Below are 25,562 nucleotides of genomic sequence, written 5' to 3' on the forward strand. Positions count from 1 at the left end.
GGATCCGTCAACAGTGACTGTGCATGCAGCAGCTAGTTTTCAAAGGACGATTTAATAGAGATTTAATAAATAACAGACTCTGTTTAATAAATAACAGACTCTGATGGTCTCTCATAAAATGTTCAATAAGATGAAAGTTACCTCACACGATGCTAACAACTAACTTTATTATTTTTTTAAACTCAGAAAAGGCACAGCTCAAAACAGGGAAAGATTTTAACATTGCAGAACATCTTCACTTGAAATTCACATTCATTTCAAACTGTGCATCAAGGGCAGCCTGTAATTAAAGAAACAAAGTGTCATTAAAATAAAAAAGTAAGTAACCATATCTTGTTTATTACTGAATGAACTGTTTAGATACTCACCATTTCTCTTTTTGCTTCTTCTATTTTCACTTTAGCAAGAGACGGGTTCTGTTGTGGTGTAGGAGGGAAAAACAGTCAGTAAAGCCAAATACAGGAACAAAAAGACTATTTCCTAATATGTGAAGATTGGTTATTATTATTATAATTATTCTATCAAGTTTAATAAAGTTAAATTCACACACATAAACTGAATTTCTTAAAGAGCAGGATGGGATAATGTGAAAGCAGCAACTGAAAACAAACATACTGGGCTCAGGTCCATGTAAGGCTCCAGTTTCTTTTTCAAGGGGATTATTTCTTGTTTCAGTGTAGTGACTTCCTGCAGAGAGGAAAAATAAGATGACACATTTTAAACCCTGAAAGCAGACAGCGTTGCGTTTTCATTTCCATGGTGATGACTGTGGTGCATGTGTAGAAGCTTAAATACCTCAGAGAGCTGCACAATAGCCTGGTGGGTGATAGACTTGTCCATGTTCCTGGACACAAGCTGAGCCTGTAGGATCGATAAAACTGAATATCAAACTCTGGCAGGGCTGTGATATTTTCAAAACCTGGTCCTTCCTGACAATGATACGAAGGGCGTTAAGTGTTGGCATCATCTCTGTTCTCTAAACCAGAGGCAGTAACTTGATGCCCACATTATATCAGGGTCAGAATACAGTCTGTCATTCTGAACAAAATAAAACTGGTAACTCTACAGAGGAAAGAACAGTAGCCTGCCAGGAGCTTAGTTTCTGAGAGGTCAGTTTCTGCCCCTTTGGTAACATTTTTTGTTCTGTGGCAACATTTAATTACCTATGAATTAATATATAACACACTCTATTTTGAGCAAATTTTGTCTTCTTTCCCATTGTAAGATACAGACAGAGGGTTTTCTGGAGGACTCTTCTCATCCTCTCCATCTTTCACCTTTCTAATTGATTATTTTTATGCCATCGGCTGTTTGATTTTTTTTTTTTTTTTACTGGTGGCTGAGGACACTGATAATTAACGCCTCTTCAGGCTGCATAGCAACTTGACATTAGTAACATTTTGTTCCCACTAAGACACGAATATTTGAACAGAAACAGAGCGACATAATACATTTTCTGCTTTATTATTTCAGTAGCAGTATATTGTACCATGTATCAACACCTGTGCATCTGAACTAGCACTATGCAGCTATTACAGATACAGATATGACAGCACAACGTACCTCTGCCCTCTCCCGTCTGTTGCTGAGCTCTTTACCCTTCGCCGTCACAAAATCCATGTTGAGCAGTTTCTCCTCCGCTTTAGCGCTCTCCACTGCCTGAGCTTTAACAGTTTTGTTGATATCCCTGAAGATAATTAAGAGCAATGATTAGTATGAAGTACAGCCTGTATCAAGCAGCAAATGGTTTTATGTCTGTTCTGCTGAGACTGGATTTTATCATGTGTTTACATACAGAATGTGACAGCGCAGGACTGTCTGTTTTTACTGTAACAAAGCAGTAGTGTCACGTTATGCATCAGCATGGCAACATCCATGTTCTTACTCTTGTAAGTTGCTCCGCAGCACCAGAGTAGCTCCGAGTCTCTTTCTGAGGGCCCTGAGTTCCCTCTCAAGTCTTCTGTTGGACTTCTCCGCTTCCAGAAGTTCGTTGGTGAGGTTGTTCACTGCTGGCATAAAGCTACACAAGAAATAAAAAAAATAAAAAATCCAATTTGTTTCTTTTCCTTTCTTACTATTCATGTCTTTCTTCATGGAGACTAATCACAAGATAATAGTAACACAAAACAGACTTTATCGGTGCAATGACAGCATACCTGCCCAGTGATGTGTCTCTCACTCCAAGCACCATAGCGTTGTCCACTAAAGCAGACAGGTAGTCAGCAGCGGGCTTCGACAGGCTTGCACAGGACAGACCAACACCTTGTAGAAGGACATCCTGGAGATGTGCACCTGGATGGAGAAAACACTGGTTAGTTCTGTGAAGATGCTGTAGATACTTTGTAGTGAGAATTAATGCACAATAGCGTCGCCTTATACTTGACTAAACTGTAAACCCTAAAGTGGCGCATGTAAAGATACTGAGTCTTAGTTGCGGCCATCATTCCTGTCAGCTTTAATACCATTTTACTGACCACATTAGCAGAATGTTTTTGAAAGAGAATGACACAGAAAAGTCTTTGCATGCACAAGTATGGCAACTGCAGTGGGTCAAAGATGATCCAGGAAGTATCTGATAATTATGATTTAGGTTAAGGCTAGTCTCCAACAGAATAATGCATCCATACTTTTATTTGGTAATAAAAGTAAAGTAAGGATCCTTCAAAAATAATGCCATGAATCGTTTTGTTTATTAATTACTTTCGTGCAAAGCGCAGTAAATATAAAAAAGAAACAGTGACTACTCAGAATTAACACATGCCTCAAGAATAACTGTGTTACACCTTCAGCTACTTTCACTGCGTTGATCTGTGCTGTCTGTCAGTGACTCACCATCAGCCTGATACTCTGATGCTTTCTGCTTGAGGTCTTCTATAAGGAGAGCCGTGTCACTGCACCGGGCTTCACTGGACTGAGCCAGCTGGTACAGGACGTCCACTGTTCTGGTGTTGACCTCGAACTGCGGCACCGGTTGATCCCCAAACACCGCGCTGAGCCAGCTGTTCACCTGTGGAGCCACACGGAACTGGAGGATAAACAACAGGCAACAACCACAGCCACTGCATTCACTTAAAACGTTACGAGACACTAGCGAGAAACATTACCTTCGTTATCTTTTCACACATGGCGAATAAAAAAGGCAGCAAAAGCCCAAAATAACTCTTCAAAAGTTCAAGTGGCTATGCGGCTCCAGAGAAAAACGATAACAGAATCTGCTCTTTAGTTTCGCGCCCCTAAAATTATTCTAAAAACTTCCTAGTTATCAACCAATGAAAAAAGGTTCCTAGCTACGTTTACTAACAACAATTTATAATTTAAAAAAAAAAAAAAAATTTAAATAAAACATACGCGATAACTGGTGACGAACTAAATAAATGCAAGCAAAATAGGTGACGAATTAAATGACTATACGAAAATAAATTTCGCTTTATTAAAAAAGTTTTTCCGGTTCGCGTTTCAAAGAGAAACCTCAGGTCAAGATAGTTCACGTACCGTTACAGCAACTAAACATGAAGAACATTATACAGAATGCAGTTGCACATATCATATACATTATGTAGTTTGTTTCTTGTAAGATTGTAAAGATGCATGTATGAAAACATATGGAACATGGCTGAATTGAAATTCCTTTTATAGGCGTTAAATGAAAGCGCAAAAGCAACAGAGCTTATTGACACATCTGGCTTGCCATACCCTTGTGTTATCAAATATGCAATATAAATGACTGGAAACTTATATCTATACATGCGTTCAGCTCATATATAAAACATTCAAATATACTAAGCATAAACAAGATATTAAACCACATACACACACAAAACTAATTTCACCCCAATTTCTGGTGTCAAAAAGGGAAAATAAAACACCACGGGGAGGAGTGTCGACCACGGAAGTACATAGAAGTAACACTCTCACTGGCAACCACGCGCCAAAGTTTGAAACTGTTTGTTTTGGGGGGGACCTGGTAAAAAAATGGCGACTAAATCAAAACCACGACAGAAAAATATAAGAGCTGCATTTGAAACGTCCAGTTTGGACTCTTCCGCCGTCGAAATAAAGTCGACAAAACACCGACAAAAACGTGCAGATAACACGTTTGAAACGTCCAGCATAGACTACACCGCCGTCGAAGAAAAGCTGTTCGGCCATGTAGAGGAAGACGAGGACAGTGACGATGGACCAGTAGTCTTCATCTGCGGAAAGTGCAGGTTACCTGTTGGGGATTCACTGGCCTGGGATGGAAGTGAAGACGGCCAAAACCAAATTAAACTGAAGCGTGAGTCTGGGTGTTAGACTGGGTTCTCTCCTTTATCTTGGTATAGAGAAAAATAAGCATTGGATAAAACACTTTACAAAGAAATGACCACAGTATAAATGAAAACAGTTAATGTCTTAAAAGTAGATTTTCTCACAGGGCATCAAGTTTGAGGATAGTAGACCTGGCTGGTAATCTAGCCTTGTGCATGAGAAGTACAACGGAGACAAACAAACTACAAGCAGCAGACAAAGCAAATAAAGTGTTAGGCATAACATTGAAGCATTAAACAGAATTAGTAAAGCCCTAAAGTATGTTAACATTAAAGAGTGCTGTTCTCATGCTACACTGCTACCAATTTGATAATTTGATAAAATATTAAATACATTCAACCATATCTCCTCTTTCTATGTCTTAAGATAAAAATGCTTAGTATCATACCTGTGTTGGTCTCTGCTACACTCAGACACCTGTACGTAGTCTGGTGACTGTTCATTTAGACATTTATACCCATGACTTCCTGCTAAATATTGAATCCTCTTAGCAATGTTTGGCCATTTTAAGGATTTCTTGGCATTTTATTTGCTTATATCAGAAACAGTAAGAGTCCTAAGATTGATGTGGAACACCGCATGTAACCACACCTGGATGTGATAAGGTGCCGTTATTCTAAACACCAAATGTCATTACCGCGATAAGATTTAAACTAACTACTAGGTTTTCACACCAGTTTATTAGTTTATTACTTGTGTTACATGTGTAGTTCTCAGGCCTCATCAACCATAAATCAGCCCTCATTAATACTATAGCTGAAAAGTTAGATGGTGCAGTTTAAAAAAGCAGATTGACTGAATAGTCTGATAGACTGGTGCATTCATGTGCAGCTGTAGAGGTTCTGAATTTATATATTTGGAAGGTACCTTATGAAGACAATGCTGCATTATGGTGCTAATGTTTGTGATGTTTTGTTCTCAGGGGTCACTGAAAATGTCTTGGTTGGAGAGGACACTAGACTATATGATGCAGGCAAAAAAACTCTCTGGTAAGAAAGTCTTGTCCCAAACACTGCTGTTCCGATAACCTCAGGATAACAGTTTATTTTATCAGACTCGAAAACCTATAACGCATGGACATACGTTTTGGTATTCATTGACAAAAGTACTGGTATTTTGTTATCTGTGTGAGTGCTTGTTGGATTAGATTTGTGTCACTAAACTGTGCTCATGTTTCTTGTATTTTTCCCGCTGCAGTCTGATCAAAGATCTCTTCTGTCAAGGCTGCCACTCTCTGCTTGGCATGGTTTACGCATCAACGCCTAAGCACCTGGACCACAAGAGATTTGCATTCTGTTTCAATGTAGCCGAAATCGACAGGTATGTTCAGGACATAAAACATTAAAATCATGCAGGTGCACTTACTCCACATTCAGCTCTGTACATTATCTGAGAATATTTTTCTTGTTTCAAAACTTAAAAACACTCATTTATGAAATATCAACAAATCTAATTTTAATGACTACAGTAGAAAATATATGAGGTAGAAATAAACCCCTTATTGTTGCATGCAAAATATCCCATCTTCACACAAGTTTTAGAGATTCAACAGGATATGAATTTACCAAGACACACAGTGGTGTTGTGTTTAAGGGCATAAGTAATTAAAAGCCACACCCCATAGGTTTTAAATAAGGAATTGAAAACAAGATGAGATATGTTGAATCATGTTCCAAAATTGAAAACATTAACCATCCCACATAACACTGAATGTGATAAGCTATACACAGGAAGCGGGTATGTTTGTGGTAATGTATTAAATTTCATTAATTGTACAGGTGTTAATGGTATGTATCATTCCTGTACCTGCATTTAGCCCCCTAATATTGTACTGTAAATCCTTTTCAGCTATGTGCTTGGCTCTGCAAGCCAGATGTTGGCAGCAGAGGGCCCCAAAGAGCAGCTGGTCACAGCGGAGTACAGAGGCATTGTTGAACAACAGCTGAAAGAGGTAAATTACACTGCTGCTGCTTTTCTTTGTTTGCTTCCTCTGATATTGTCTTGTGAGATAAAATGTTTCATCCGCTGAGCAGAATGTCTGCTGTAAAGCTTATTGCAATGTAAAACCACACTAATTTCTCCAAACACAGGTGGAGTTCAGTCCTTAAATTTCATGTATTTAAAAAAAAGGATGAAAGAGCTGATATACACATTGCCTCAGTTACAGCAGGAGTAACTGTTCTGTGTGTTGCATTGTCGTGCTCTCAGTAAATTTCACACTGCTTACGGGCAGCCCTTTCTCATTGATTATCAATGCACAGGTTGTACTCATGATGACATCAGCTTAGTTCTGGGAAGCCCTCACTGCTCTGATGGGCAGACCCTTAAATCAGACATTACCTCATCACTCCATGTCACCCCCTGCAAACAGATTTATTTTACATTCCATTTTAGAGTAGATTGAAATAAACAAGTATATTTTCTGTTGGACTCAATGTTAACATTCAGATCTGTGTCTATTCATGACTCTCTGAATATTTCACATTTGAATTCCTTTCCTGTTTTAGCAGTACATTTTAAATTGTCACATTAGTGTTATTAATATTAAAATGTAGAGGGAGCTTAGATTTTTCATTGGAATATTGTAGTGAATCCCAAAGTTATTCTAAATGATCCTTTGTTTAAAAAATATCCATGAATCCACCAATTGGCCAGTAGGTGGTGATAGCATGCAGGAGGACCTACCAGCCCTCCCACACGCTTGCATCAGGGACAATAACAGTGATGGGGAGCATGTTGAGGAATCTTTGTTAGAGGAAAAACATGTTTTGATCACGAAGTGTCTTTGTCATTATTGCTGGATGTATGTATGACATTTTGTTTTTCTTTGCTGTTGTTTGAGATCTGCAAGTTGCAACTGATCCATTATGAGATGTTATCTATCCAGAGGTGATTTTTTAAACAGGTTAGACTGCTTACAAGACCAGAAGAGAAAAAAAAACAATGCACGGGAGTAACATAGTATTAAATTTACTTTCAGGTTCTAAAGGAGACTTCATGTCTTTGTGTGGACACTAGCACATTAATTACCATGTCATAACTGTGTGTGTCTTCTTTAATTAGTTTACATGTATAATTGTATTTTCTCTTCTGTTCCACTTTTGTGACCGACCAAAACAAATACATTTCTAAATGAATCAAGTCTTTGGCAAAAATGTCGCTACACTATGTGTCACTCAAACAAAAGGCTCCATAAGGTCACTTTGTAATGAAATGAATAGGCTTGTCTCACATTATTTCAATATGTAGGTTATGGTAATATGTAGGTTACCACTTAAATCCACCTTGTCATTGGCTGTGTTTAGTCTCAGTCAGTATGCTGAGGGTTAATCTGACTATGGCTCCACGCTGATTGTATTAATTTTAGGTGGTCTTAGCGCCATCGCTCATCGTTACCTATTGGTGCATGGTAACAGGATTATAAAGGCCTTTGAGAGGGTCAAGAATTAAAATCAGTGCTGTCTTTCATCACATATCTGTCAGCTTTTCTACAGAGACGTCCTGCTCTACTTTTCAGCATTTCAGCATTGTGTTTTAATTTGCACTCAAAGCTGTTTTTCCAGCTTGACAAAAGTTGAACTAACTATGATTGGTATTTAAGAGCTTTTCCTTCCACACTTCATGTAGGTTTTGAAATTCAACACTTTTTTAGTGCTTTCAAAAATGTCTATGTAGCAACAAGTATCAAAAGCAGTTGATTATAAAGTTGTTGTAGTGCTGCTTGTGTTTATCATACATTCAACTTTTCAAGAAGTTTTTCTTCTTTTTAATGCTAAAATAATCAGATTCTTCGATTATGAAAATTATGATTGATAAATTGCTTAACTTTGTTGTCCACCTCAGTGGAGTACAGTACAGTAAAAATACATACACTCCGCATAACACAACACACCATTAAAAACATACAGCATATACACCATACAAAAGTGCAAACGAGCCGGTAGCAGCAGGTGGGTTATATAAATATCAGAGAGCAAATCTTATAAATATGCAGTCATTTTGTCTTTAATACTTCAGGGAACACTAATATAAGTGTTACTTTAATGGTAATTGTTTAAGAAATATATATAGAGCAAAAACACTAAAAAGTCACTGGTTCCAGTTTTTCAGATGTGAAGTTTTTGTTTTTCCCCAGGTTAAATTGCTGTAAATTGAATATCTTTTGGATTGTTGGTCAGATAAAACATTTGCATTTGGAAGATGTCACCTCAGGCTATTGCAACTATTTTATAAACCAGGGAGTTAATTAATTAACCAGAAAATAATTGCAATTTTATGAAATGATGAGATGAAAATAATCAGTTGCAGCCCCAATTCTTTTGTTAAATGAAAATGGTTTTGTAGGAAACCATTACTATTTGACAAAGTAAAGTACTGAAAAAGTTTTTTTCTGGTGTTGATGGTTCCAGCCCGACACTCAAGTGTTACATACAAAGTCTTTGTCCTCAGCAATGCTGTATCTGAGGGTGATGATGATGCCACTCAACCTTGCCGCCAGAGTTAATGTATTCTGTCTGTCTGTCTGACTCCTAGACACTTGTTTGGGTTTTCCATCTTGTACACTCACTGACCTGCCCACCTCCACCCCACCCCACTTCATACCCATCCATGCCCGACCACCTTCCCTCTGGGTTTTGTCAGTCTCCCTCCTTGTCCCCTTTTTCAAATTATCTTTACTCCTCCCCTCTTTCTTCTTCACTGCTTCCTGCTGCTCCCCTCATTTCCCACCTGTCCAATTTTCTCCTTGGCTTCTTCCCTATTCGTGCTCTCCCATAACCACCCGTTCAATCCTCTCTCAACTCATTTTTCTGCTGTTCTACCCTTTTATGTTGATCAGCACATCCTGAACCCTGCACCATTGAAAATCTGCCCCTTCTCCCCACCCTTCCCAGATGAAAATGCTGGTCTTGTCCATGGCACAGACGATGGAAGAGATCGAAACTGGCCTTCAGGACAGATGTGATGAGGTGTGACAGTGATGGACGTCAACTTGTCTGGGTGGGTCCTTTGTCCAGGTGTTGAACATGTGGATTTAATATCCTCACTCCTCGCTCCTACCTTTTATACTAAGGATTCCTCCTCTAAGTTTCATCTCAGCGACATTCCCTCAGTAACACATTTTGTCCTAGCCTCACCTTGTGCACAAACATCTATATACACACACACACACACACACACACACACACACACACACACACACACACACACACACACACACAGCTTCCACTCCGCTTTGTTCTGATTACCGATGGTGAAACAAAGACTGGCTGCACTTGTAATCAATCATGTTGTCAGCTCGGCTCCTGTGGCTCATGGCACCATCTTCTCTGTGTGTGTCAGTGCAGAGGGAATGTGCGCGAAGAGAAGAATGTTTATTTGTGCAGGATTTCATCAGGCAGGCTGCTCACTCAGCACAATGCTGTATCGATCGGGCCATCCGAGGCCACACACACTTCTTCTTTGTTCTCTTCCTCAAGCATGGAGCCTTAAAGGCAGATGGGATTGCTGAATATATGCTTTCAATGGCCAGAACTGAACAGCACTGAATTTGTATTGAAACAAGGTGAGGCACATTATTAGATAATTCTTCACATAGGAATTATCCAAAGACATTTTTCAAATATCGCCAGAATTGAAAATAAACAGCAGTTTGCATCCTTTGCTACATTAACTCCTTATTCCTGATTTTTGTTTGTTTGTTCACAGTTGTACAAACCTGTTTTGTCTCATGTATTTTTGTGTAATAAAGTATTCACCTGTTTCAAAAAATTAAGAAATTATTTTAATATCTTTCAGTTTTACATAAAGGATTTAAAAAAACAAGTTAAAACTACCAGGATAATCCTTTTAAATGTTTCTGTTTCTCTGAGTTTGTGCAGTAACATTGTTGGGGATCAGTGGATCATCCTACTTTGTCTCTAATTAGAAGTATCTCTCGGATTTAAGAGTTAAACAGCAAGTTTATGGTCTTTGGGGTCGAGAGGGGGGTTGGTTATATATTAATGCCAGTGTTTGTTTACCAACTGACCTCTAATGTGCCTAGCAACACTTTCTACCAAGACGGGAAAAGAAGCTACATGCTGTACCGCATGCCCTCCCTCACCCACGAGGTTTCATCAGCCTCACAGAACAACAACAGTTAGAAACGGCCAACCAGCACGCTGTATCCAAGGGCAGGTTGCGATGGCAACTGTGAGCACGTGCTATGCTGAGTGCCTGTTGCCATCTCGTCATCGTGTTCACTGCCGGAGGAACAGCCAGCCAGCTCTCTGGCCGGCACGCCTGTCAACAGACGTTACCCCCCCCCACTCATGCTCAGACACATACACAGGGGAGGAGTCCTGAACCCCCCCCCCACCTCCACCCCCACCCTTACCCCACCCTAATCTCTGTGTGATGTTTTTCTCTCTGCTAACCCCACCCTCACCCTTCTTTCTCCCTCCCCCTCCCTCTAATACTCCCCACCCTCAACTGCTGGGGAAAAAAGTCAAAACAACAACAAACAAGCCGCGTGGTTTTTGTTGTTTCTGGTGGTGGTGTTGTTGGTGGTGGGTGGTGTTGTTGTCTTCACCCAGCCCTCGTTTAAGGATGAAGTGCCTGCACGCATCCTGCACAGACTGTGGATGATGCAAGCTGTTTGACTGTCCAGATGTGCGCTGCTGTTCCCTGTAACAGACTCATTCTGGAGAATAAGTCCCAAATTGTTTCTTGTTCCATTCAGAGCAATAAAGCTTAAAGGCTCGTAGCTGTGTTTGAAGTCAGCGTCACAGTGATCGGCCTCTGAACTCATTTAGCTGTTTTATATATAGACATGGTGTTGCTGGATGCATTGCACTGCTGAGTGCAATTATTGCACCGGTTTCACCCCATTCACCCCTTAAAGTCTCAGCCAATCACTACCACCCAAATCATGACCAACATAGAAACACACACACAAACACACACATGCATCAGTCAGTACATCTACACACATTCTACGAGCACTCAGGGACAAAGGATGAATAATGCAGAGGTAGCGTCTGAGTGAAAGTCGCCTCCCCTCTTTCCCTCCTTTTCACCTTCCCTAAGCAATAAGGAAGCAATGTTGCCATGGAGGCAATGAAGCCTCGGCACGGCATCAGCCAATTACATCCTTCCCTGTGTGAAACATCGGACCAATGGCTTTGCAGGCTGATGCTGCTGTTGCCACAGACACTGAGATCCTATTGGCTGAGCTCTGCTCTTTGATTGAATTTCTGATCTTGTTTTTGAGAGAAAAAATATCTCAAGGAGTGCCACCTGTGTGCCAACTTACAAATATGTTTGTTTTTTTTCCATGAAATGAAAAGGATTACTTGTGAGAATGAAAACGTTTCTTTTTAAGAGGCTTAAGAGAAGTAAACCCAGTGTAATTTTTGCTTCTGTAATAAAGTGAGCACTGGGGAAACTTAGTTTTTTTTTCTGTCAGTAGGTTACTGCTGAGGTGTGTGTCTCTGGGCTTTTGTCCATTCAGAGGTGAAAGACTGCCTCATTTCAATTATGATTTTAATTACTACTCACTATTTAATTGCAATTTTCTGCTTTCCCATCATATTATGTGTTTGTGGTTTGTCCCCTGACAAAAGAACCACACCCCACCAGTTGCTCATTGCGTCTTTATGACCAATTTCCAGTTTAACTCTTGATTTTCCACAGCAGTGTCCAACCATCAGGTCTAATGTGTTTCATAACAGTCCCATGTACTTAGATTTTTTCAGTGCTTTGCATGTCAAATTTCAGCAACAGTTAATTCAAATGTTTTTTTGTTATAATAAATTATAGTAATATAATAATAAATGTATTTACATGGTGCTTTCATGTAAATAACACCCAAAAGTATTATATTTCACAGAATATATCAAGTCAAAATGTTTAATGCTCCTTATTTCTGTTTTATAATATGACAAAAAAAACTATGTAAACAAAGCCTCTACTGTAAAAAACAACCTATATTTCATTTTTTTTGTACATTTTTTGACGCAGTTGATCATGACTACTTTTCCTTAAATGGTTTGTTGTCTGACACCAAAAAATCCTTTTTAGATCTAAAGTCATTAAGTGAGTCTGGTGTCATCTTTATCTTTGTGTCACTCAGACTAGACGGCTGGTCGGTCAGTAAACCCACTTCATCTGGAGGTTGAATTTCCCAAATTAATCTCAAGAATCAGTGGCTGTAAGATGATCTTGGTGTCGAGAGCATTTGGGAAACTTAACCTTGTTTAATTTAACTGACAGCACTTCTGCGGCGAAAGCGTAAAATCTCTGGTAAGCCACAGCCTTCTTGTTTCATTAATCACCTTCATCTGTGTCTGTGATCGGACAAGATAGCCGGCCGGTCAGTGACTCGTCTGACGGCATAACCCAAATCCCCTCTGAGTGCTCAAAGCTTCCTACTTCATTAGAAACATCTGCTTGTTTATTTAACCCCGCGTCTTTGTGTACGCCGGTGTCTGCCAGGTAGTCTGGCTGTCTCTCACTCTCTCCCTCTCGTCCTCTGCATGTGTGAGAGAGAGCTGCTGAGGAAGGCGGGTACTGGTCTGTGAGGTTGAACCAGGATGCTCAGGTAGTCTGTGTGTGCACTGTGTACATCCCTGGCGTCCGTCACTGTGCAGAGGGTTAATCGTCTGTTTTTCTCAGACACAAAGGCTCATCTCGTTGCCAGTGACACCCTGGTGTGAGTTGGGTCTGTGTGTGTGTGTGTGTGTGTGTGTGCATATATGTGACGAGAAGGGGGCTAAAAACAGGATTAATGTCATCAGGATCTAAGCCTGAACAGATTGATAGAAACAAAGTCCCGCTGGACAGTAAGTGGTCAGTTTGGCCTCACATTAAAAGTGATTTGAATATTAAAACATGATTTTTGTTTGGCTGGTGACAGTTAATAAACAGGCACTTATGGACACTGATGAATTCCATCACTCGCGTTATCAGTTCTTGAATAAAACAAATATAATGGCTGTTTAATGTTCTGTTAAAATTTGCTAAGAAAGCCCACATTTCTCCTGGGTGTGGCATGATTCTCTCTTGTGGTTTGAATCTCAACTTAAATGTTCGGTTATATCGGTTGTTATATCGGCATGGAAAATCATCCATCTGGCAAATGATGCGGCAACTGCTTTTTATCATCCCAGACAACATAATTGTATGTCACAATTCACAATATTAAAATATCCCTAATATGATTATGATGAAAAATATCGACTTATTGCTCACCCCAGCTGGGACAGTGGTGGCGGGTCGGGGGGGGGGGGGGTGTTTGTTTATCACAGAGTCGTCATTGTAACTTGACCTGTTTACACACAGATTAACTCTGAAATAATCAAATGATATTTGTGTCAAGGAAAATGATTTTTTTTGGTCTTTATCTCATCAGTATGGATTTTTTTCTACTAATACCTCCTGAGATATTACATTGATTAACAACCTGCCCCCAAACGGCAGTCCAGTGCTGCACCTGACTTTTTCTTACATTTTCATTATTGATTAATCTGTCTGCTTATTCCATTAATAGTTTATTCGATAAAATGAGCAAATGTACATCACAACTTTACACAGCCCAAGATGACATCTGAAAATCAATAATTTTGTCTAAACCTTAAAGTAATGAGATCAACAAATCTTCATATTGGAGAAGATGTTGTTTTGATTAATGATTAAAAATTACTATTGATTAATTTTCTGCTCCATGACAGTCTCATTAAACAGTTGCCAAATCTGGCATTACCCATTACTATCCCTCACCTGATTGATATGTTTCTGAAGACATAGTCATCAAGAGATGGCTCTCAGGGAGTTCCTCCCTGTCAGAAGTAAATATTTAATTTTGTGCGCACACCTACTACAGGCATCAGCAGAGCAGCACTAAACACTCAGGTGCGGGTATTACCTGTTCATGCTCTGTGGTTTACTATATCCTTTCGCTCAGCGCTGTGGTTAAGCCACAGTCTGTTTGTCTCACCAGACCGCCCGGGGATTTTGACTAACTGTCCGCCTGTCTTTGATAAACAAAAGGCTCCAGCTCTAATGCATTTTAGAGGCACTCTTGCCCCTCGGCTTTTATCAGCTTAGCCACGCCGATTTAATCGGACAGCCCTGTTTGTGTTTGTCTCAGAGCTCCGGTGAGCCCCCTTCTTTGTCTCGTCAGGGCAGTGTCACCCAAAGAGGTTTATGATGGGGACGGGGGAGCCACAGCTGAGTAGATTAGTGTCTACAGTGTGTGTGTGCGTACGAGTAAAGAGGGAGGGGTCGTAGTATGTGTGTATGCTTCAGCTGTTGCAAGGGTGTGTTTTTCTTTTTTTTACCCACCACAGGTGTCTCGTGGGAAATATATACGGTATGTGAGACATGTGGCACATTGAGGTCGTAAAGCAACACAGGCCGTTCCACAGAAGAGAGGCAGATTTTCATTAAGTCTTCCAGGAGCTGAGAACTTTAGGAATATATTATACGCCCCAGGCACTGTGTAAATTTTACATAAATTAACAAGAATTTGGGATTCTGTGGATTATAGTAGAATTACTTACCTAATTATCGTAATTTAAGAGTATTAATTCTATATTTTTTCAGTTTATAAAAAAAAAAGTTGTAAATTAATGTGTGTGCAGAGTACATGATGTGCCAAAAATGAAGCCAGACAGTAAACAGGTGCATTTGAAGTACCAGACAGACACATAATGGATTCAGTATAAATATTTAAAATACTTTATACAGCATAGAAATCTCTCGACACTCAAAACAAAACCATCCATTACAAAATCTTATAAAAGACCCCCGAGTCTGTATCAATCTCAGTATCAACCAGAAAAAAAGGTACAAAGACGTAATTCCAAATGTTGACAGTACAGTTCGACTCGAGAAACATTGCATGCAACTTTTCGTTTGGACAGGAAGAGATTCTACGGTATCTTAACAGTGAGGAGCCTCGTGTGCCTGTGGAAGCCTTTTCGTAGAGTCAAATAAGTTTCATGAAGCAATTAAGACGCGAAGATGTCAGCTCGACGAACGTTTCAGAATCCCATTTATGCAGAACGCCATCGGTGACAGGAACACAGGAATCGTACCGTTATTTACAAGCACAATTTTCACATCACTCTCGGAGAGCTCTTGGCAAATAATCGTCATTGCAGTTAACACTTAAGACTATTGCACAAACTACAGCATTAAGACAAAAGGAAGTGAATTATTTTCATGGATGTTACGTGATCCTAGTAGCTGTTCTTATTCCCACTTTCATACACTCAGCCTTTGCCGAGCTTGATCAGTTTCATAAGGCCTTTGATGCTCTATTTTTTTTATCTTTTCTTTTCTTTTTTTTTTTCAAAACTGACAATGAATAGGCATATCCAGCTGTGAGAAAGTCATAACTAAGACTCTTACAGTTTGAGTTTCCCTGTGGGTTGAAGAGGTGATGTCACACTTGTGTATAAAAAGTTATAGCGGTGATTTATTATCAGTGTTGAGTGACAGTTTATCAGAGTACTATAAAAAAGTGAGAGCACGACTCTGCTCTCGGTACCTACTTCTATTTCAGTGTGTGGATTCTAATGGCGCTAATGCTCAGACACTGCAACACTGTGGCAAAATCCACACAAGCATGTCACAATCAACTGCGGTTATACATTAGTGTATGAATAATGCAGTGAGGTAAAGGATGGTAAACACCGTTGTTACTATAGGTTTTGGTTTTCAAGAATAGTGCAGTGAGCTTCTCATCCAGTCAGCATTGAGGATACGGTGCCAGCTGGCTGGAAGTCGGTGGGTATCTTAGAGAGTTTTCACAGAGACAAAACACCTATACATGTAATCAGGGTGAGGGTAGGAGTTGGGGTCTGTTAGCTGGTGTGAATCAGTCTGCGGCTTAATTAGTAACCAGTTACAGTAATATTACATAAGAGAGTATCTCTTAACTCAGTCTATAATACAGTGTTTTGTGTGTATGCATGTGTGTGTGCGTGTGTGTGTGTGTGTGTATACACCTTGCTGGCAAGGCCCATATTACATGACGTCCCATGACCACTCTGTATCTAGGACACAGCAAGGTTTAGTCATTGCTCTGGGATCTGTTTCAAATCTCATCTTCTCAGTGTCACCACCTCTTATTACATAACGAGAGCGGCAATGAGAGATAAAATATTTTATACTTTCATTCTAATCCCTTTTGTTTTCTTCTTCTTCTTTTTTTCTTATTTGAAGGATCAAGTCTTTCATGAAAAGTGGCTCAGTCGCAATAAAGGGACAGTTCACAGTTCAAAAGGCCGCTCTGGAAGACCTCTCCAACTAAATGAAATGTTGAGAGGGGCCTCGAGTTCAGTCTGACTTTCTTTCATTTTATTTTGTCTTGTATCCCTCAGCAGAGGGTCTTGAGTGCACCTGAAGCACAGAGGAGCGTCTGCATGGGGTAGGGAGGTGGGGACACCACTTCCTCAACGACCTGTTCTGGTCGGAAGGTGAATGGCTGCAGCTGAACCTTCTTCTTTAGGATCTGCCCTATTCCCATAGAGGGGAACTTGCTGCGGTGCGTCGGGCTGTCGGGATCGCTGCTGCTGCTGTTGGAAGGAGGGCTGAATGCTGAGGTGGGGTTGAGGGGGCTAAAGGCGGACTTCGGCGGGCTGAAAGCTGAGCTCCCTGGTGGGCTTCCTACAGTGCTGGGGGGGCTGCCACTGGTGTCAGAAGAACCGCACCAATCTGATGAGATGCTCTTCTTGGGCTGCGGGTTGACAATGAGGACCGGAGGACTGGGGATTGTGGCCTTTTTCAAGTAAGAGGAGTCGGGTTGGAAGGCAGACACGTGGCGTGGCGGGGACAGCGTACCGTTGGTCAGCTTGTACCAGGGCGAAGTCGGGGTGTCTTCAATTTGCTCGGCTTTGGCGAGGGAGCCGAAGGAATGCATGCCAATGGGTGACGGTGCCGGTGGAGCGGGAATGTTGTGTTCTGGGCTCGTATTGACTTGTGGGAGGGTGGCCAATCGCCTCCGTTGCTGAGGGGTGTTGGGAAAGAGAGGGTGGATCTCCAGATATTCCATCGACGAAGAAGCAACGGTGCCAGGGGGTGCCAGAGGTGAATTACGATGGCCACCAGTTATGGCACGCAGTAGACCTGAGGAGGAAAGAAGACACATTGTAACATTCTGGAAATACTGAATTTGGATATTTGTCAAAGAAACATTTGCAGTGGTAGTTTCAACTTGCTGCAGATAAAACTGAATGACAGGTTGAGAACTGGAGCTTCTGTGAATATTTCTGGGTGAGTGCCCTATGTGTCCAGATTCTACATGACATGTCAGTGAAGACGCACCTCTCACTGGAATAAACATCCGATGGCATGTAACAACCAGGCGTAAAGGTACAGGAACAGTCTGTCCTGATTTAAACCTCGTTAAGACCAGCCTGTCCTGACATGCTAGATCTGGATCAGCCTATGCACTTTCTCAATAGCACTTGTATGAGGAGAGGGAAAGGAGCTTAGGCCTCAGCTTTGCCCCCAGGTCCTTGTCTGTCACTTGAAAGCTCGCCTTGAGGGAGTCTTATCTGACAGACTCCGACCACCTACCACTCTTTGTTAAAAGTCCCAGGCCTAGTTTGAAAGAACCGAATTTAATTTATGCTGCTGAGTCAAATCAATTTAATTCCCAATTATATACTTACTTCTGTGCTACACTTTCTCAGTCACAAGGTGAATTAAGTTTTTTTTTTTTTTTAAAGATGTTTGTGTGTTTGCCCTATGATTGGTGGCAACTTCTCCAAGTTGTTTCCTCCCAGATGGATGGGCGGGTGGGTGGTTGGATGGTTGGATGGATGGACAGACAAACAATGGAAGCAGGGGTGGATGGATGGACTGATGACTGGGTAACTACACACGTGTGAAACAGGTCGTTGATGTACAAGAACATGCATGGTCAGTCAACCTACCCTGTATGAAGGTAAATAAAATAGATCAAATAAATAAAGTGGTACTGAAACTTATTTTCTCTCTTTTTTTTTTTTTTAAATTAAATTTTTTTGTACTGCATCATATGAATTCTCACCTGTCCTGTGTTTCTTCTCCTTACTGGGCCCTTTGCTAACAGCAAGGTAGACGGGCGTCTGTTTGGGGGGGATGGTGAGCTTGTCGACGTGCTTCCTCCACTGGGTCTGGAAGTATTCGTTTTTCTGCTTCTCTCCTTTCTTTTTCTCCTGGAACTGCATCTCCTAAAACAGACACACAAGCAAACCCCACGTTACAACACCCCCTTAGCATTTAACAAACCTGTTGTTGTGAAACCAGACTTTAACACCTCATAAACCTCTCTAGGCACAGAAGTTGAATTCCAATGTCATTAAGAAACATGTTAAAATTCTTTAGAAAACCCTCTGCTCCTCTTACCCTGTACTCTTTAGAGAGTCTCTTCATTTTCTTGTTGAGGAGGAAGTAGACGGCCAAAGTGTGGCAAGCGCGGTTGGTGAGGACGGCGCTCAGCACCTCGCTGTGCTTATAGCCCATTTTCTCCGTCATGTGCAGCAACACCGTGTGGTTTATTTCCTCAATGTGGATCCTTAACACAGAACAAGACAGTTAAAGCTTTGCGATGCTTTAAAATGAATGTGAAAAGCATTCAACTGAACTCAAAGCAAACTCAAGTGTGCGTGAGTCTACCTGTTGAGGTACGGTGCCCCTGTGTTCTTGTTGGCCAGCTGTAGCCAGGAGTCCGCCATCACCTGGTGGATATTGGGACGCTTGTTGGGATCTGGCTCCAGAAGCTTCTTCAGAAGACAAATGGCAGCTGAGACAGACAGAGAGAGAGAGAGAATAGATATTTATACGCTGCCACCGACACTGTTCACTACCTACAGTGGAAGGTTTTCCTATATCGAAACATGTTAGTATAGATTTTACGTCAGAAATGAAACGCCTCTCGTGGTCGACAGCTTTGGGACTGAACAGGAGATATTGCCTCATTTCTCTGCCACTTAGCAAATCACTCGCAACCATTTTCCACGAGCACTTGTAGCAGAGTACATATACGCACTAAACACAGACGCCGCCCTCATCCGTCTCATCTGCTTTCATTCCATTATTACATAAGGCAGATGAGATGACATATCTGTGTCATTAGCTTGATTAACAGCTACTTATGTAAGTGGGTTAAGCCACCCCTTACTTTGCGATTCGGAGAATGACACTGTTGTGACATGCTGAGGAGGGGTGGACACGTATCACTACCTCCAGAGAAGTCAAACACCTGTTTGTCCCATGCTGTTTGTTTTTTTTTCCCCTCACTCATTTCTGCAAGTTGCTTCACAGAAGAACTGGTTTTAAATATGCCAGTAGGCAGTCTTTTGAGGGTTTCCAAAGTACTCTGAGTCAATACCATGGCAAAAACAAATGTTACAACAAATAACAAATATTTCTGATACAATGCAAAGCGTCATCTTTGTAACCCTTGATTAACAGGAAAGGTGAGGTAACATGTTTACTCTTGTATTTCTGCCAAGGTGGCCGTGCTCTTTCTTTAGAAATGTTTATCAGAGAGGACTTCTCTAGAAGACTACTCTGTGTGTACAAAGGTAGAGTATCTCTTCAGGAGGATTTAAGGGGGGGTGATAAAGAGTCTTGATCCAGGAGTCTACATCACTTTGTGACTGCTCGGTTTGACAGTGCTGGCTACCATTTTTTTTGCAGGTGTTTTAGACTTTTGCTTCTCGTTTTACTTTGTTTAATCTATTTTTTAGTTGGGTGACATTTAAAAAAAAAAACAAACAAACAAAAAAAAAAAAAAACGGCTTTAATGTTCTGAAACCAGAATGCTGCACACCTTGTTCATTAAGGGACCGTCTGCCAGTTGGATAGCCGGACAAAAAGCTCAGCAATGCTAAAAAGGCAGCGGGGGCTTTTTCATGAGTCTGTTGTTTATTTTCAACCACAAAGAACAAGGCTACTGACAGCAATACACAGCTGCAGCTTATCTGCAAATTCCAATCTGCCTTCCTTGCGTCACTTGGCAGACACCAAGGTTTTTTTGAAATCACGTTTCTAAATGTCTAAACATTCATTCAGCGATAACCCGTAATTTCCTTGTAATTATCTTGGTTCTTTTATACATATATTCAGACTTGCAGTGATCTGCAAATATCTGAGGGGGCATTTTAGTGCAATGTTTTTAAGGTGTTCAAATTGACAGATTTATAGTTTGTTCACCACAAAGGTATTATCTGTACACAACAGGTATGGATCTGTGTGTTCATTATTTACCTGTGGAGAGCGAGGGAGGTAGAGGGTTCATCTCCTTGTCTACCATCTTCTGGTGCAGGGCTCGAAGACTGAAGGGCTCCACGGTGAATGGGAGAGTCCCAGTCAACATCGCATACATGTTCACACCACTGGAAGACCAAAATATACACTTCAGCTCTGAGTGGACATTTAAATAAATGTATTAAAATATGCTGATATTTGACAACTGATTCTAAAAAAGGAGAATACACTCACATGGACCAGACGTCCACCTTCGGCCCGTACTTCTTCCTGGAGAGCAGCTCCGGGGCGGCGTAAGCCGGACTCCCACACTGGGTGCTGAATGGGTCTGAGTATCCCAAGATGCCAGCGCAGTTACTGAGGCCAAAGTCTGTGGGACAGCAGAGGAGGGGTGAGTGTTGTTTCTGGTTTTATTACCGTCTTTTCAGCTCGTCACAGCGTTACACACACAAACAGAAGCAGATTAGCACTATGCTGAGAGCTTGTAAGGGTTTATTTAATTGCTTTTAGCTCATCACCACATGTGGAGCACTCCAACTGAGTAAATCTTTTTATTTATACTGTAAAATAATTGGAATTAAAAGCCTGTTTTTTTTATTATTAACTGCTTAAGTAAATTTTTTTCTTTTATGAAATTCTGTGTGTATTGAGGTGAGTTACAGTGAATGTAAAAGTGTAAAAGAGTTACCTATGAGCTTTATGTTGTCCTGCTCATCCAACAGGAGATTCTCTATCTTCAGATCCCTGTGAGACAAAGAGAGAAACGGGAGACGTCAACGCCAGCACAGTCTCAGTGTTTACATTAGATCACTTATCTAAGTCGTCATACAATGCACAAGCAGGACAGAGGTCAATGGGAATCCCCCCCACACACCCACCCACCCACCTCGACCCCGCAATCCCCGACATATACATACACAACCCTCCCAATGTGGGTCACACTGGCTGATTTTCTGGGTCTTTTGTGTGACTCCAGATCCCTCCTCAGTGTTAGAAATCCTGTTACACAGTCATCTAGAGAAATTTAGTTCCCAGGCTCTGAGCGACACAGAATTGAATATTTCTGGGGAGACCTTTGTGGAATTAATATCTGAAATTTGATTTAGATGATAGAGATGCAGTTTATGTGCTATTTTCCTTAAATCAAATTAAACATTTTGTCATAGGATGTAACAATATTCGTATGAGAAATGCATAGAAAGCCAGCCTTTTTTTTCTCTTTTCTTGGCAGCTCTCTGGGAAACCCGATAAATCATCTCACTGCAAGTTATTGAGCAGACAGATCTAGTTATTTGTGGATTAACAGTAATGTGCACAATAAGGACTTAACCCACACTTTGAGAAAGAGGATCATGTCTGATTCAAAGATCTTAAAGTCAGCTGTAAGCCATAAACAGCACAAATCTCTCTGAGCTATGGACGGCAAACTCAATATTTTAGAGCATTTAAATTTTGTTCGTAACACTAGAGATAAATGTGTGTGTTTTTTGTTCTTTCTCTGCATTTGTTTGCCTTATTTTAAGTGTTTTTTTTTTTTTTTTTTTTTACCTGTGCACCACACCCGCCCTGTGCAGGTGCTCGACAGCCAGCACCAACTGCCGGATGTATTTCTGAGTCTCCCTCTCGTCCAGGCGTTTCTTGTCGTAGATGCGGTTCATGAGGTTCCCGCCGGGACACAGCTCCATCACCAGGTAGTAGCTGTTCTCCGTCTCCAGGATGTCCAGCAGCTGCGTGATGTTGGGGTGGCGGATCATCTGCTGGATGTGGCCCTCCCTCCGCAGGTTCTTGGTCACATACGAGTCCTTCTTGGCCTTCCGCTTGTCGATCACCTTCACCGCCACCTGGACAAATTTGAGACGGGAGAGAGAGAAAGAGGACGAGGTGAAGATGTTATTTTAGACAAAGCAGCTGAAGTTTAACTCTTAAACATTGCGCTATATGATATTGTGAATAATACCCATGGAGGATAGAGCACTAGTGCACCGCGGCGTCTTGAAGGGAGATTTTCAGGGGACTGTAGTGTAACAGGTGACGAGCTACTCAGTCTCCATTGCAGGGTATATAACTCGACACTGACCCTTCCCTCACAGCTGCTCCCAATGTGGGGCAACCCAGGCGCTACAGGGCCTTGAGGCTGCTGGAGGGGGAGGTGTGTGTGTATGTGTGTTTGTGTGTGTGTGTGTGTGTGTGTGTGTGTGTGTGTGTGTGTGTGTGTTCGAGGGGTTACTGAACCATCATAAACTAGGGGGAAAAGCAAATGTTACCCTATCTGTTGAGAAGGCGCCAAGGCCAAAAGGACACTTACTATTCCCCCCCATTTGCCACAGAGTTTAGTCGCAGCTGAACACACATGAGAAGCGGTGACAAATGTGGAACTGAGACTGAGGCAGGATAAATTAGGGGCCCACGATTTTCTCTCAAACATATTCAATTTCCAAGCAGAGGTGTTCATTCTTTTTTGTTCCATAATTACTCATCCCATCATCTTCTGTCTGCATTTCCCCGTTGTTGTCTCATCCTCAAGAACCCTGTAGAATCGTCTCATAAAAGCCTCGGAACATGTCCTTTAACTGAATGACGAACACTTCGCTAATTGCATTCAATAACACACCCATCTACTCTATTTCATCCTTTGCCCATGTCTCCTTGTGTCCCGTCTAGACTGAGTTCAAGAGCGTGGCTACCATATACAGCAAATCATCTCAAGGAGAGCCCACAGACATGGAAAGGCATGACCAGAGAAACTAATCACCATATCCATTAATGAAATGGTGAGGGCCGAAGTGGTTGTGTGTGTGTGTGTGTGTCTCCTCTTTCTTCTGTCCTTCAGCTTGTCTTTCTATTTTACTTTCGTCCTTTTATCTTTGATAATTGATTCACCTCTGAAAACCTTTTTATAGCTGCTAATTAAACCTGGCTGGGTGCGCACGAGTGTGTATGTGTGTGTGTGTGTGTGTGTGTTCACTGAGCTGTCATGATACGGTAATAGATGGCCCGTGTTTACGCCAAGCAGTGTGGATGAGAGACAGGGTGCGGGGTATGCGTGGGGGGATGGGGCACTGTATTTACAGTAGGCTGGTCTATATGAGGAGAGAGAGGTGGGGGGTGGTTGGGGGATATAGAGGGGGGAGGGGTGTGCCCAGCCAGGGGGCTTCTGGGGGATTCAGTTGTTTATCAGGCGCCCCTCAGACAGAAGGGGGGGGGGGGGTATATGGAGGGGAAAGTGGGTTACAGACATCAAAAACACATGCATATGACCTCCCCAGCCCCCTGACCATGACAACACCATATCTCACCTCGCATCACTTTCATGCCCCCTACCCTTAAAACACACAAACACCCCGCGTTTCTCATCCCTGCATCCACACTGACTTTCTAGTGATGCTAAAAAAAGGATCTGGGAGTCCTCTTATAACTCCTTTCCCCCTGACTGCCCTTTTGCTTGAATAAACTCACTGCCCTCCACTCCCTCCCGTCGCCTGTTGGACCCCGTATTCAAATGAATGAGAGAGAGAAAGAGTGTGTGTAAAGAGAGGGAGAGCATGGGATGTGCTTGGTTTTGAGATTGCCAGTGTTTGCATCATCCTTAACAAAGAGCGTGAGGGAAGGAGGGATGAGGAGAGGTGCGCTTTCTTCTCTCCTCACAGCAACAGAATGGGAGGGGGGGGGGCCTCAACATGAGCTAATCTATAATATGCAAAATGTGAATTTAGGTGCCACATGGGCATGTATTCTATTGTATACATATAGAGGAGTAGACATGTGGTTAAATGTAGAAACATGTAGGGAAAGGGGAGTGCTTGTTTTTCCAAAATGCTAATGTCTTGGCTGATCTTCAAAAAAAAAAAAAAAAAAAAAGCCTGAAGAGACAAAGGCAACCAGTGGCCAATGGTTGCCCATATCAAAGCCCTGTGCTGGCGGAATCATAATGAGACTGAAGCCCATTTATCAACGACATGATTTCATATGCAAGTAGCAGCTCTGCTCTCTCATAGGCCGGGCAATTTTCCCCTTCGTCCCTATCACAGGCTTGCGCGCCCACAGTGGTGAGATCACCTCCACCACCAGCACCAGCAGACAAAGCAGAGGTTTCAGAAATTATCCAACACATGTTAGGAGATAGACTGGCACCACTCTCTCCCCCTTTCTCTCTCTCTCTCTCTCTCTCTCTCTCTCTCTCTCTCTCTCTCTCTCCCACACACAGAAAAAGTAAATATTGTCACCAGAGCCTTGGCTAGAAAACAAGCCTTGCTGTGCATGTAGCTGAGATCAACAGCTGGTGGTGCCCAATGAGCTCATCAATGAAGGTTCCCATAGCAAACAAAGCTAATCACTTTCTAAGAGCTGATTAATCAGTAAGACCTGGACTGACACATTGTAAAAAAACATATAAGTATGGTTAAACTGTTAATATGAATAGGTGAAGTGTTGACACGCAGCAGAGGAGAATGTATTGCCAAGCAGGCATGAGCGAAGTGACAGCTGACACTGTCCTGGGAAATGAAATTTCAGACCATATCTGACCACTTCCTGCATGCCACCCATCATTTTTAAATGTTCATATATAAGCAACTACAGTCAGAAGAAACTCTGATAGGTTTCTTTAGAAAAATGTGTTTTTTTTCCCTTCAAAAGTTCGTTTATCACTTAAAAATTACAACTGGGGCTGTATTCATTCCTATGGTAAAAAAAAAAAAAATACATTACACTCCCATCCCTGTTGCTTACCTTCTCCCCAGTCATAGCGTGGAGACCTTCTCTAACTTTGGCGAACGATCCTTCTCCGAGCTTCCGCCCAATCAGATAGTTCCCGACCCGTTTGGTGTGGTAAAAGTTCTTGAGGATGTCCGCGGCAGGACTGCATAGTGAGGCCGGGAGGATGTTCTCATTCCCGGCGCTGTTTGGGGTTTTGCCCTCGTATAACGCGTGGCTGTTGTCCACTACCATCTCGCTGTCCGCAACTGGCATCACAGTTCCCTTGTTAAGTGTTTCCTTTTAACAAGGGAGGG

At 41.7% G+C, this 25,562-nt stretch overlaps 3 protein-coding genes across 4 annotated transcripts; 1 reads left to right on the forward strand and 2 right to left on the reverse strand.

Annotated features, from left to right (window-relative positions):
- Positions 1-149: 149 nt before the first annotated feature.
- haus1 (HAUS augmin-like complex, subunit 1) lies at positions 150-3,340 on the reverse strand. The gene is made up of 9 exons (XM_023402575.2): positions 3,105-3,340; positions 2,833-3,007; positions 2,157-2,292; positions 1,886-2,020; positions 1,564-1,687; positions 796-861; positions 616-687; positions 369-416; positions 150-280 (listed from the first exon to the last, which is right to left on the reverse strand). Exons 1-9 carry the CDS (start codon positions 3,123-3,125, stop codon positions 236-238), a joined length of 822 nt encoding a protein of 273 aa, XP_023258343.1. The 5' UTR covers positions 3,126-3,340; the 3' UTR covers positions 150-235.
- Positions 3,341-3,930: 590 nt separating this feature from the next.
- Positions 3,931-10,077, forward strand: mis18a (MIS18 kinetochore protein A). 2 transcript variants are annotated; one of them, XM_023402560.2, is made up of 5 exons: positions 3,931-4,276; positions 5,231-5,297; positions 5,506-5,628; positions 6,157-6,259; positions 9,146-10,077. In XM_023402560.2, the coding sequence occupies exons 1-5, from the start codon at positions 3,973-3,975 to the stop codon at positions 9,269-9,271; spliced, it is 723 nt and encodes a 240-aa protein (XP_023258328.1). In that variant the 5' UTR covers positions 3,931-3,972; the 3' UTR covers positions 9,272-10,077. The 2 variants fall into 2 exon arrangements, with proteins under 2 accessions (XP_023258328.1, XP_023258329.1); XM_023402561.2 differs by having other exon boundaries at positions 3,933-4,276; positions 9,201-10,077.
- A 4,927-nt stretch (positions 10,078-15,004) lies between these two features.
- On the reverse strand, positions 15,005-25,556 carry hunk (hormonally up-regulated Neu-associated kinase). The gene is made up of 9 exons (XM_023402581.2): positions 25,282-25,556; positions 22,102-22,394; positions 21,242-21,297; positions 20,788-20,923; positions 20,554-20,681; positions 18,958-19,084; positions 18,688-18,856; positions 18,350-18,512; positions 15,005-17,421 (listed from the first exon to the last, which is right to left on the reverse strand). The coding sequence occupies exons 1-9, from the start codon at positions 25,519-25,521 to the stop codon at positions 16,673-16,675; spliced, it is 2,061 nt and encodes a 686-aa protein (XP_023258349.1). The 5' UTR covers positions 25,522-25,556; the 3' UTR covers positions 15,005-16,672.
- Positions 25,557-25,562: the final 6 nt, after the last annotated feature.

This window comes from Seriola lalandi, unplaced genomic scaffold (assembly GCF_002814215.2).
Source record: "Seriola lalandi dorsalis isolate HSWRI2012SDOR001 ecotype SW California unplaced genomic scaffold, Sedor1 jcf7180002053944, whole genome shotgun sequence".
Lineage (NCBI taxonomy): Eukaryota > Metazoa > Chordata > Actinopteri > Carangiformes > Carangidae > Seriola > Seriola lalandi.

Coding starts and splice junctions, on each gene's coding strand:
- haus1 (XM_023402575.2), bottom strand. CDS start 3,125: ATGTGTGAAAAGATAACGAAG. Junction 3,008..3,104: donor TGTGTGAAAAGATAACGAAG/GTAATGTTTCTC, acceptor GTGGCTCCACAG/GTGAACAGCTGGCTCAGCGC. Junction 862..1,563: donor ACAGACGGGAGAGGGCAGAG/GTACGTTGTGCT, acceptor TCGATCCTACAG/GCTCAGCTTGTGTCCAGGAA.
- hunk (XM_023402581.2), bottom strand. CDS start 25,521: ATGCCAGTTGCGGACAGCGAGATGGTAGTGGACAACAGCCACGCGTTA. Junction 21,298..22,101: donor AGGGCGGGTGTGGTGCACAG/GTAAAAAAAAAA, acceptor TTTGTCTCACAG/GGATCTGAAGATAGAGAATC. Junction 20,924..21,241: donor GGACAACATAAAGCTCATAG/GTAACTCTTTTA, acceptor GCTGTCCCACAG/ACTTTGGCCTCAGTAACTGC.
- mis18a (XM_023402560.2), top strand. CDS start 3,973: ATGGCGACTAAATCAAAACCACGACAGAAAAATATAAGAGCTGCATTT. Junction 5,298..5,505: donor GCAGGCAAAAAAACTCTCTG/GTAAGAAAGTCT, acceptor TTCCCGCTGCAG/TCTGATCAAAGATCTCTTCT. Junction 6,260..9,145: donor TTGAACAACAGCTGAAAGAG/GTAAATTACACT, acceptor TATGTTGATCAG/CACATCCTGAACCCTGCACC.